Source organism: Nicotiana sylvestris, chromosome 5, assembly GCF_000393655.2.
Source record: "Nicotiana sylvestris chromosome 5, ASM39365v2, whole genome shotgun sequence".
NCBI classification, from domain to species: Eukaryota; Viridiplantae; Streptophyta; class Magnoliopsida; order Solanales; family Solanaceae; genus Nicotiana; species Nicotiana sylvestris.
The window spans coordinates 66,142,986-66,155,970 of record NC_091061.1 but is presented as its reverse complement, the minus strand read 5'-3'; the positions used below and the strand labels follow the sequence as shown (position 1 = coordinate 66,155,970).

The window sequence follows — 12,985 nt, the reverse complement described above, 5'->3', positions numbered from 1 at the left end:
TTCATCCCCTATATTTACGAAGTGATAGTTGCCTTTATTATAGACTTTCCATCATTACGCTTCTTTGTTTGATGGTTGATATTATACACATATTTAACCTTTTTTTCCTTTGTCTTCTTCTTCATAAACCCTTAACAGATACTTTACTCTTTACTTTTGTTCCTCTCTCCTTTATTTCATCCTTCTTCTGCAATGGCATCTCCAAATCCTAACCCTAAGAGAATCCCAATTCTTGATAGCTTCCCCAACGCCCCTGTAAGACATAGAAGGGGTAGAGGGGGCAGGCTTCGTAGCCTAGGATCCGTTCGTGGTGGTTCCTCTGGTTCCATCACTCCTTCTTCTAGTTTTAGCACTATTTCTAGAGGTTTTATCACTAAGAAATCCTCTTCTAAAGGTAAAGAACTTTCTGAGCCTCTTCAAGAGCCTTTAGTTGAGGAAATAGTACCCAATGACTTGTCCTTTGAGAATGATAGGAAATCTCTTCGTGATCAAGTTGTTAATTTAGAGAAAGCTGACACTTTTCCTTCTCTAATCACTGAACCTTTGATTTCTATTGTTCGAAAAGATTGCAACTGGAGAAGTGACCTTCGTATAGTGATCCCTAATCCAAACCAAAGAATCTCTTCTTTTAGGATTGAATTTTCTTTTGTTTATACTTATCCCTTCACTTTGGGATTTATTCCTGCTATTGACCCAGTTATACTTGATTTCTGTCGCTTTTTCAAAATTTGTTTGGGACAAATTGGCCCTCTTGTATGGAGAGCAGTGGCTTGTTTGAGATATTTGTCTGTAAAAGCTAATGTTAGCTTTACCTTTCCCCACCTTATTCATCTTTACCACCCCAAATTATTCCGCCATGGGGTTTTTACTTTAACTGCAAGAAGTAAAAGGGTCTTGGTAAGCCCTGAAGATGACAAGGATCGTGGGTGGTACACCCGTTATGTTGTTGTTCGCACAGTTGATTTGGTGGGTGAAACAAATATCCCCTTCCCTGAGAAGTGGAACTTTGCACGTAAGTTTTTTTTTACTTACCGTACCTATCTTTAAGAATTTCAATTTCTTTTCTAATTTCGTCTCTTTTTGCTTTTCTATAGCAACTATGGGAGATGTAGAACCCGTTCCTAATTTCCGTGGTTGGGTAGATTCAATCTTGAAAGTCGTGCCTATGGAGGCAAGAACTTGGAAATCCATTTCCAATTTATATGGTTGGAAAGTGAAAACTCACGGTATGCATCTCTTTATGCTTTTTTGTATGTTAAGTCCCTTCTTGTTTCTAACTTTTCTCATCCTTCTTTTTGTCAGGATTTGCTATTCGAGGAATGACAGCTGAAGTAGCTATTGCCCTTCGAGTCTCTTCTGGTACTTCACTCTCTTTGGAGAGAACTCAAGTTACGCTATCAAAGAGGAAAGTTGTAGAAGAGGATTCTGAGAATGATGAAGATAAAGACACCTCTTTAATAGCTAGACCAAGAGTTAGGAGACGCATCGTTTCCGAGGATGAAGCTGAAGTTACCCTTGTCCGTACCTCTCTTACCGAACCTGTTCGCATTCTTTCTGATGATGAAACCACTCCGAGGGACACCAATGAGTCTATTCAACGCCTCTTTGTTGGTGGTTTTAAAAGTGAAGAACTAGGTCCAGTTTTAGATGAAGTTCCTTTTTCTTCTTCTGTTCCCATTCCTTCTATTCCTCCATTGGTTTCAAGTGCTTCCTTGCCCATTCTATCTGTTGCTCCCTTATCTATTTCTGCTCCCTTGCCTGTCTCTGCTTCCTTACCTGCTTCGAGTCCTTTGACTCATGTTATTTTCGCTTCTTCTACCGCTCCTCCTTCTATAGCTCCCCCCTCCCTCTGTTCAACATGCAGAGGAGGGTTCCAGTAGCAGAAGCTTGGCTATGAGGAGCGTTACACTTGAAGTTCCTGCTAATAACAGTCTTTTAAGGAAGTCTGGTGGAGCAGATGCCTGGCTTAGGCCTTTGATTGGAGATATTGAGAAGAAGAAGATGAGCAGTCACAGTTGCTTAACTCTGATGAATGACATAGTTCATTCTACTTTAAAGGTATTTTTTTACTTACTAACAAGCTTTTTTTTTATCTCTAAATTCTTATTTCTATGAGTTGTCACTATAGGCTAACCTCATTGGTACAAAATTGATGGGAAGAATTTCTCTTCTGGAAAAGAAAACTCGTGAGTCTGAAAAGTCTATCCACGAGGCTGAGGAAATAGCCAAGAGAGCCCAGCTAGAAGTAGATAATTGGAAAGAGCAGTTTGAGAATGCTCAGGGAACCATAGAAGAATTGCTAGATAGTAGAAATCACCTGGAGCAGAAAAGCGAAGTCTGACTTCTGAGCTAGCAGTTGCCAAAGCTTCTTCAAGTCAATTTGAACAAGACAAGGAGCGCCTTGAATGTTGCTTTTCAGAACAATTATCAAAGTCAAGTGAAGAAATCAGAGAACTTAAGGCACTTTTGGACAAGAAAGAAGAATATGCAGGAGAATTAGTGCAGAACTTGACTCAAGTTCAAGCTGATTTAAAGATCTCCTCTGACAAAATACATGCCTTAGAAAGTTCCCATGCCTCCCTTGAAGCTTCCCTTGATTCTCATTTAGTTGAACATCAAGTGTTAAAGAATGATCTTGCTATGTGGGAAAGGGAGTATGGACTTCTTGAGGAGAAGTTTGATTTAGAGGTGAGTTGGGCTTTCTTAAACTCTCGTCGTGATGCTTTAATGGAGGCCAGTCAAGAAAACTTTGACTTAGACTCAGAGTTGGCCAAAGTTTTAGAAACCATTGAAAGAACCCAACAATCATTTGACTTTCCTTCTCCGGCAATTGAAGCTCCCATGGCTAAGGAACCTGTAAATGACGAAGCCGTTGTTGTGGCAGTTGAAGTTGAAGATGTTGCAATTCCAGCTTCCGAGGGTGAAATTCCTACGACTCAGTCTATGGAAGCTGAAACTTCCGTGACTCTTGCTCCCCTCGTTGAACCTAACACTTCAAGCCCAGCTGAAACCGCTCATGTTGTTGCTTCTTCAGAAGTTGTCATCGTGCCTGTGGCTGTTTCTGAAAGTGAAATTAATATTGCAACTTCTGATGTGCCAACCCCTTCAGTGACTAGTTAAATTTCCAGATTTTGTTTTTACTTTCGTTGTTGGATGATGGTTTTATCCCTTAGTTACTCTTTTTAAGGGATTTTTTGGTGAAAGTCCCCAGTTATCATAATGGGGCATTTGTATAAACTTTTTTTTGACTAAGTTCTTACTTAGTCTTTTTAATTATATCAAGAAGTTTGTTAGTACTTCAATGTGCTCTATTCTTGCCTTTTCCTTATCTACTCAGGACTTATAGAATAGTTTAACATTTTTATCCTTTGAAAATGCTTTATGATTCTCCTCATGACTTATTAACATGAGGTTTATAAAAGAGGGCCCTTTTATATATCGACACTTAATGAAGAAGACGTCTCAACTTCATAAGGGTATTATAATACTATGAAAGAAATAGGAACACACATGTTTTGTTTGAAACAACTTTGACAAGTTTTTATTCATGAACTTGGACAAGCTTTTGAATATTACATGTATTGAGATACATCTATAACTTTCTCGTAACTGTTTTTCTTGCAACAGATTTTTATAAAGTAAATACTTTTCAACAAGGTTTTTCCTTATAACCTGTTTCAATATATAGTCATGACCTTATCTTAATGTATTAAGAAGGGTTTGAGAGGTGATTCTGTTGTTCTCATGGGAAAGAACACTACGGTGAATGTTTTGCATCTTCCTTTGTTTTGATAGGAAAGAACACAATGATGAATGTTGAGGTTCCGTAACTTCTGCTCGATACTTGTTTCAATTTACGTCTCCGTCTTACCGCACGTATTTGTGTACAATATGCAGTCCCCCAAGTATTTGAGAGCTGAAGTATAAAGCCTCGAGCACTTGTTTGTTTCTCACAATTTGGTCCTTTTTCGTGAAAACAGAAAAATATACGGGACTCGGAGGTGCGATTAAAGATGAAGACTGCCTAACCCGTGTGTATTTCCATCAGATTAATTTGTAACCCTGGGCTGGGAATTTTAGAATATTCCATTTTGCCGTGCAGGTCGTGACTCATCATTTGGCACGAGTTAGGGATTTTGCCTAGCATCTAAAATCATTAGTAAAATTTTAACAGTTCAAAGAAAAATTCTAATACAGCGATACCTGATCGTAGGTACTTTCTTAGAAATAATATCGCTTTAGGTGGACAACATTCCAATGCGAGGGTAGAACCTTGCCATCCATTGTCTCCAACTCGTATGCTCATTTTCCCGCAATGTCACGAACTCTGCAGGGTCTTTCCCATGTTGGACTAAGCTTTCCTGAATTAGCAGCTTTTGTAGATTGGAACACCTTTTTAAGCACGAAGTCCCCAATTTTAAAGAATCTGAGGCGTGCTTTTCTGTTATAATACCGTTCAATTACTTGCTTTTGTGCTGCCATCCTTATTAGTGCAACTTCTCTTCTTCCTTTGAGCAAATCAAGATTCACCCGCATCTCTTCATCATTTGATTCCTCTGTTGCTTGAACGTATCGTGTGCTCGGTTCTCTTATTTCAACTAGAATTAAAGCCTCCGCACCATAAACCATTGAAAAGGGTGTTTCTCCCGTGCTTGTTTTTGTCATTGTACGATAAGCCCATAATACTCCAGGTAATACCTCAGGCCAATTACCTTTTGAATCTTGTAACCTTTTCTTCAAATTGTTGATAATGACCTTGTTTGTGGATTCCGCTTGTCCATTACCCACTGGATGGTATGGTGTAGATGTTATCCTTTTAATTTGCCAACTTTGAAAAAATTCAGTGATTTGAGCTCCTATGAATTGTGACCGTTGTCACACACGATTTCCTTTGGTGCTCCAAAACGGCATATTATATTTCTCCAAATGAAGTCTTTAACTTCCTTCTCTCGTACCTGTTTAAATGCTCCTGCTTCTACCCATTTAGTAAAATAATTTGTAAGTACAAGTAGAAATTTCACCTGGCCTTTTGCTTGTGGCAATGGACCTACGATATCCATTCCCCATTTTATAAAGGGCCACGGGGCTATAACAGGGTGCAATAGCTCAGCTGGTCTATGCATATTATTGTCGTATCTTTGACATTTATCATACTTGGACACGAAACCGTTTGCTTCTTCTTCCATTTTAGGCCAATAATACCCTGCACGAATCAGCATTTTTACCAGCGACCTTCCTCCTGCGTGATTTCCACAATGTCCTTCATGTACTTCTCTCATCATATATTCTATTTGGGAAGGTCCGAGACACCTTGCTCATGGCCCACTGAACATCTTTCAATAAATATTTCCTTGATGTAAACAGTAACGAGCAGCTTTTTTGCGAAGTGCATAAGCTTTTCTTTTGTCAGCAGGCACGGTTCCGCGCTGTAAAAAAGCAATAATTTCGTTTCTCCAATCCCATGTTAAATGATTAAAATTTACCTCGTTCTTATCAGGTTCGAGAACGGAATGAAATAAATGTACGACTGAAGCATTTGCGTCGTTTGCTACGTCTGCTGCAGATGCGAGATTAGCTAAAGCATCTGCCTCCACATTCTCATCTCTTGGGATCTGCATTACTTTCCAAGTTTGGAATTGCTTTATTAGTTCTCGTACCTTTTCGATATATTCTTGCATTCGTGTCTCCCTGGCTGTATAAGTCCCCAGCATTTGATTTACCACGAGTTGAGAATCACTCTTGATTATAATTTGTGTTATGCCGAGTTCTCGTGCCAATTCTAGACCTGCAATTACAGCCTCATACTCTGCTTCATTGTTAGTTATAGAATGACATTTTATAGCCTATCTAATAGTCTCACCCGTAGGTGGTATGAGAACTATCCCTAGGCCTGCTCCTTTTACATTAGACGAACCATCAGTGAATAAAATCCAAGTCCCCGGGTTTGCACCATTAAAAACTTGTAATTCTTTTTCTGCTTCTAAATGCATCCCCTGGCTAAGATCAGCTACAAAATCGGCTAATACCTGAGATTTTATAGCAGTCCTAGGTTGATAAATGATTTCGTATTCACTTAATTCTATATCCCATTTTGCTAATCTCCCTGACAATTCATGTTTATACAAAATGTTTCATAATGGAAAAGCAGTAACTACAACAATGGGATGACATTGAAAATAAGGTCTTAATTTTCTAGATGCCATGATCAAAGCTAATGCTAATTTTTCTAGTTGTGGATATCATGTTTCAGCATCTAATAAAGACTTGCTTACATAATAGATAGGAGATTGTTTACCTTGGTCCTCACGGACTAAAACAGCACTTACCGCAACTTCTAACATGGCCAAATAGATGAGTAGCTTTTCTCCTTCTTTTGGTTTTGCCAAAAATGGTGGATTTGACAAGTAGGCTTTTAAATTTCTAAGGGCTTGTTGGCAATCTTCATTCCATTCAAAATGATCTTGCTTTTTGAGTGCGGAGAAAAATTTAAAGCATTTTTCTGAAGATTTGGGAATAAATCTCCCCAAGGCTGCAATTCTTCCCGTTAGCCTTTGGACTTCTTTTTTACTCGTAAGGATATCAGGGATCTCCTCTATTACTTTGATCTGAGAAGGATTTACCTCAGTACCACGGTTAGAAATGAGAAAGCCCAAAAATTTGCCTGAGGCAACCCCAAATGCACATTTTTCTGGATTGAGTTTCATATTAAATTTTCGTAAAATTTCAAATGTAACAGATAAATGAGAAATATGATCATGAGAATGCTGGGTTTTGACGAGCATATCGTCTATATATACCTCCATGGTTTTTCCTAAATGTTCTTGGAACATTTTGGTGACAAACCTTTGATAGGTTGCTCCAGCATTTTTTAGACCAAATGGCATTACTTTATAACAGTAAGTCCCCCTGTCTGTGATGAAAGAAGTTTTTTCTTCGTCACTGGGTCCATTTTAATTTGGTTGTACCCCGAATATGCATCTAAAAAATTCAAAAGTTCATGTCCTACAGTTGCATCAATTAACTGATCTATATGCGGTAAAGGGAAAGAATCTTTTGGGCAGGCTTTGTTAAGATCTGTATAATCCACGCAAACCCGCCACTTACCATTTTTCTTAGGTACAACAACTGTGTTTGCTAACCAATTAGGATACTTTACCTCGCGTATTGACCCAATTTTTAATAGCTTTTGGACCTTATCTTGAATCACCTGATTTTTGAAAGCTCCTTGCTTTCTTTTCTTTTACTTTACTGGTGTGAAGGATGGGTCTTCATTTAGCTTGTGAGTCATCACATCTGGTGGTATTCCTGTCATATCAGCATGGGACCAAGCAAAACAGTCCATGTTAGCTTTTAAAAATTCAATCAACATACCTCGCATGTCTGAGCTTAAATTGGCTCCAACGTAAACCTTCCATTCGGGCCATTGCCCAAATAATATCACAGCCTCGAGCTCTTCAATTGTTGTTTTGATATTTTCATTCTCTTCAGGTTCCTGAATTGTATCAGGTCTCGAGTCTAAATCTATCTTTTCTTGTTCGGTTGATTTAGTTTCTTTAACAATACCTGCAGCAAAAGTTGTTAGAATTACCTCTCCTTTTGTTACCACACTTGAATTGTCGAACCCGGATAGGGTATGCGCCTTAGGTATCATTTTGTCTTCAGCTTGCATTTCACGTAGTACCCTTAATAGTATAATATTCACGGAACTTCCTGGATCAATCAAAACTCGTTTTACATTAGTATCATAGATATTACCAGTGCGTCGTTATGTGGGGTCATTACTCCTTCGGTATCTGTATCATCGAAAGAAATACTTTCGTTTTCTAAAACCTGCCGTACCCGTTTACCATGTGTTATCGTTACTTTAGAAACCTTGTTGGAAGCCGTATATGTTACACCGTGAATATCTTCTCCCCCACTTATAACATTCACGGTTCTCTTGGGTGAAGGGGGCTTTGGTGGCTCCTGCCTATTTTTCATCTAGGCTTGCTTACCTTTCTCACTAAATAACTAAGTGAGATACCCTTGTTTCAATAGATGGTCCACTTCACTTTGTAAGAATCTACATTCTGAAGTTTTGTGCCTGTGATCATTGTGGAATTCACACCAATGGTCTGGATTGCGTCTATTTGGATTTGACCGCATCTCTTTTGGCCATCGTACCTTATCTCTCATGCTCCTCAAAACAGTTACGATCTCGGAGGTGGTGACATTAAAGTTATATCCGCCGAACCTTGCCTTTAAACTACTGTCATTATCTCGTGACTCTTGTCTATTTCGGTCATTTCTGAACCCTGATGAAGAACCAGATTCCCTGTTCCTTGATTTTTGATCATATCGTTGACTATCCTGCTTTGACCGTGAGTCTTTCCCTGCAGGTCCCATATATGGATCGTACCTATTTTTACCTGATCTTTTTTCGGTTTCTGATCTCCTGGAATTGCTCCTCTCTTCATGACGAAACTGAGGTACGGTATCTTCCTCAATTCGCAACTTCGTACTATACCTGTTATAAACGTCATTCCACGTGGTTGCAGGAAACTCTCGAAGGCTTTCTTTAAGTCTTCTCGTGGCTTCTGAGCTTTTGTCATTTAAGTTGCTTGCAAAAGCTATTGCAGCCCAGTTATTAGGTACACGAGGTAAAGTTATTCTTTCACGTTGGAATCTATCAACAAAATCTCTGAGCAACTCGGAGTCCCCTTGCTTGATTTTGAAAATATCCTCCATTCTTTTCTCAACTTTTTGAGCTCGCGAGTGTGCTTTAATAAAAGAATCTGCAAGCTCAGCAAAAGAATTAATAGAAGCTTTGGGTAAAAGAGAATACCAGGTTAATGCACCCTTGGTGAGTGTTTCTCCAAATTTCTTGACCAGTACTGATTCAATTTCTTGTTTGGTCAAGTCATTCCCTTCGCCTGTTGTAAATGCAGTTACGTGATCACGTGGGTCTATTGTGCCATCATATTTCGAGATATCAGGCATTTTGAACTTTTTAGGGATTGGAAGGGGAGCAGCACTTGGTTTCCAAGGTTGTTGTGAGTATTTATCCACATCCACTCCTTTAATTACTGGGGGAACTCCAGAGATTTACTCGATGCGCTCATTTTGTTCCTTAAGCTGTTTCTGTAAAGTTAATACTAAATTTTGCAAATGAGAATTATTTGAATTACCTGGTTCTCCTTCTTGTGGTTCACTGGGAGTTCCTCCATTTCCAGAATTAACAAGGCCAGAACGAGGATTCTCCAATGTATTATTATTAGGTGTAGGTGTGGGTGGTGCAACAGGTAATCGACTAACTAGAGCTTGAAGAGCTTTGTTAACCCGTGCATCAATAACTTTTTGTAAAGATTCATCTACCCCTTCAAAATGTTCAGATTGCTCTTGTTGATCAGCACGAGATTCAGGAGCAGGAGTGCCTTCACGAGATTGAGTTGGTGAATTTTGAGGGGAGGGAACCACGTCAATGTTCTGTAAATCTCCTTGATTTTGATGGATTTGATTTTCATGGTTTCCCAAGGTATTTTCACTGTTATTGTTGTTTGACATGATGATAACAATGGCTGGAATGTAGCTTAAAAGAGAAGATTATCAGATTCCCGGTAACGGAACCAAATTGTTTAACCAAAAATCTGAGTCTTTGGTCAAAGCTTAGAAATATAGAGAAATTCGGGTTACTGATAATCTGGAGACAAAAATAATAAAAGACTTTTGAGAATAACAAAGTAATAAGTAATCTTGTATTTCAGTGTAATCTCGATAATATTTCTCGTCCTTACAGATGTTGAGTCCTTCTCCTTTTATAGTTGATTCTAGGAGAAGATGTAATGTCTTTGTCTTGATGAGGCAATTATGAGCAATAAATGACATTAAAATAAACGTTACACAATCATTTCTATTTAATTCAGATTCTCTAACGTATTTGATATTTAATGCTGTATTTAGACTCTTTTACGTCATCAGATTCGTATCTTCAACTTCTTCCGATCTTCGGTCTTTAAATGACTCGAATAGGTACGAGACTCGTACCTATTTGAGTAACGGTCCACACCTATGTTGTTTTCTTCTCCTCATATATGTTATCTTCCGTGCCTCTTGGCTATTTATTACATTTTGACCTTTTGACCAGTCCATGTGTCATGACACGTCATCTTCAATATTTAGATTCAGTTTTTTTCCAATACAATATGCGAAAACTTATGTCCTATTATTATCTGTTTTCTTTTTCTTTACGTATGACAAATTAAATTGGTATAGAATTGAATCTTTTATTCTTTTTTAATCAAAACTAGTATTCTTCTGTTCATGCATTAACAGGGCGAAAGAGTCACGAGTTTCATGTACAAGCCATATGGAAAACTGCTCCTTCCAAGGCATGCACTTCATATATTAAAGTCTTTGAAAAACTAGCTAGAAGGTGATTACATCTATTTTTATTTCTTCTAATAAGGAGAAACAGATTGTTGGGTTTTTTTGTATTTAATTAATATATTAAATACTTAAAAGAGGGTGAATGGAAAATGGAGGGAAATAAAAATTTTGAATGAAATTTTAAGTTTCCCCCTTGGTAAATGGACATTGTCCCATATTGGAAGAGGGAAAGGTTTTTTATGGGTATATAAGCAATTGCTCTTATTCTAGCTCTTAAAGAGTTGAGAAGAAAGCAAGTCTCGCGTCGTCATCGTTGTCGCTCTCTTCGGATTCAGATTTGGATTCGGTCAAATGATGATTGATTGATTAATTTTTTGGGCCAAATTTATTTGTTAATAGTAAAATATTAACAGAAATGTTATTAAATATTTGTTTTAATAACAGAATATTAATATTAATATTAATATTAAATCCAATTCGTTTTTCTATTTTGGTAACAGAAAATTAACTACCCACTTCAATTTTCCCTCTTTATTGTTGAGTAAATAGACATTTATGTAATGGCATTTATGTTGTGGCCGTTTTGCAAAAACAACCATTCTGAAGAGTTGCACCTCTTCAGATTTCAGCCCAACTTTGGCTATAAATACAACACTATTCTGCTCAGAATTTCACTACGATTTCCTGAGTTTCTCCTCCTTCTTCTGCATACCTTTAGCATCAAATAAAACAATAGTAAGTGTGATTTGCTATCGAACTTTGTGTTCGCTGAAACACTGGGGTTTGAAGTACCACTACACCAATGTGTAATTCGTTCTATCCTGAGAGGAAATAATCCATAACATTGGGTACTAGGAGAGAATTAAATTCCTTAAGGAAATAATCCATAACCTTTGTGGTTGTGTACTCTATTGGAGATTAAAATCTACGTTATTTTAACGTTTGTGTCACTCTTTTATAGAAATGACTAATGATAACGGAAACCAAGTTGTTCTGATGGTGACTGCCAATGCCTCAATGAGCCGAACAACACCGGCAACATTGGCACCGACGGAGAAACCTGGAAAAAATTTCAGGATTGATTTCAAGCGCTGGCAGCAGAAGATGTTCTTCTATTTGACTACTCTGAGTCTCCAGAAGTTCATCAAGGAAGATGTTCCTGTGTTGTCCGATGAGACTCCAGAAACTGAATGCTTTCTCGTGATTGAGGCGTGGAAGCATTCAGATTTTTTGTGCAAGAATTATATTCTAAGCGGACTGGAGGATGCTTTATATAATGTCTACAGTGGCATGGAAACGTCAAAAGAAATGTGGATTGCGCTTGAAAAGAAATACAAAACCGAAGATGCCGGGTTGAAAAAGTTTGTTGCTGCAAAGTTTTTGGACTACAAAATGGTAGATAGCAAGTCTGTTATTATCCAAGTACAAGAATTGCAAGTGATTATTCACGATCTCCTTGCTGAAGGTATAAATCAAATTAATATTGATATTGAAAGTGGTAATCTTAGTATTTTTACTAACAGAAATTTCATTGAAGGTCTTGTCATCAATGAAGCATTCCAAGTAGCAGCGATGATTGAGAAATTGCCTTCTTTGTGGAAGGACTTCAAAAACTACTTGAAACACAAACGCAAGGAGATGTCCCTTGAAGATCTCATTGTTCGATTGAGAATCGAAGAGGACAACAAAGCTACTGAAAAGAGAGGCCGTGGAAACTCAACAATAATAGGAGCAAATATTGTTAAAGAGAACAAAAAGAAGAAGAAGCTTCTAGACCGAAATACAACCCAAGCAAGAAGCGATTCAATGGAAACTGCTACAACTGTGAAAAAATCGAACACAAATCTACGGAGTGTCGTGCTCCGAAAAAAGACAAGAAGAAGGGTCAAGCAAACATGGTTGAAAAGCATGATGATGTTGATGACTTATGCACCATGCTTTCTGAATGCAACTTGGTGGGTAATCCTAAAGAGTGGTGGATTGATTCTGGAGCCACTCGTCATGTTTGTGCTGTTAAAGAAGCTTTGGCTACTTATGCTCCTACTGGACCCGATGAGACGATTCCTATGGGAAATACTGCAAAGGCCAAGATTGAAGGATGTGGGAAGATATTTCTCAAAATGACTTCCGGCAAAGTGGTGACTTTGAACAACGTCCTTCATATTCCTAAGATTAGGAAGAATTTAGTTTCTACTGGACTTCTTGTTAAGAATGGTTTTAAATATATTTTTGTTTCCGATAAGGTTATAATAAGTAAGAATGAAATATTTGTAGGAAAAGGTTACCTCACTGAGGGCCTTTTCAAGCTGAATGTAATGGTTGTTGAAAATAATAATAAAATTTCAGTTTCGTCTTACTTACTTGAGTCAAATGAATTATGGCATATACATTTGGGTCATGTTAATTATAAAACCTTGCGAAAAATAATTAATTTGGAAGTATTGCCTAAGTTTGAATGTGACAAATCAAAATGTCAAGTATGTGTGGAATCTAAGTATGTTAAGCATCCTTATAAGTCAGTTGAAAGGAATTCAAATCCTTTAGACTTAATTCACACGGATATTTGTGACATGAAGTCAATACTATCTCACGGTGGAAAGAAGTATTTTATAACTTTTAT

General features: G+C 37.8%; 1 protein-coding gene across 1 annotated transcript; it reads right to left on the bottom strand.

The window, feature by feature from the left end:
* Positions 1-4,302: 4,302 nt before the first annotated feature.
* LOC138868761 (uncharacterized) lies at positions 4,303-4,665 on the bottom strand. Its single transcript, XM_070146331.1, has one exon. The coding sequence runs from the start codon at positions 4,663-4,665 to the stop codon at positions 4,303-4,305; it is 363 nt and encodes a 120-aa protein (XP_070002432.1).
* Positions 4,666-12,985: the final 8,320 nt, after the last annotated feature.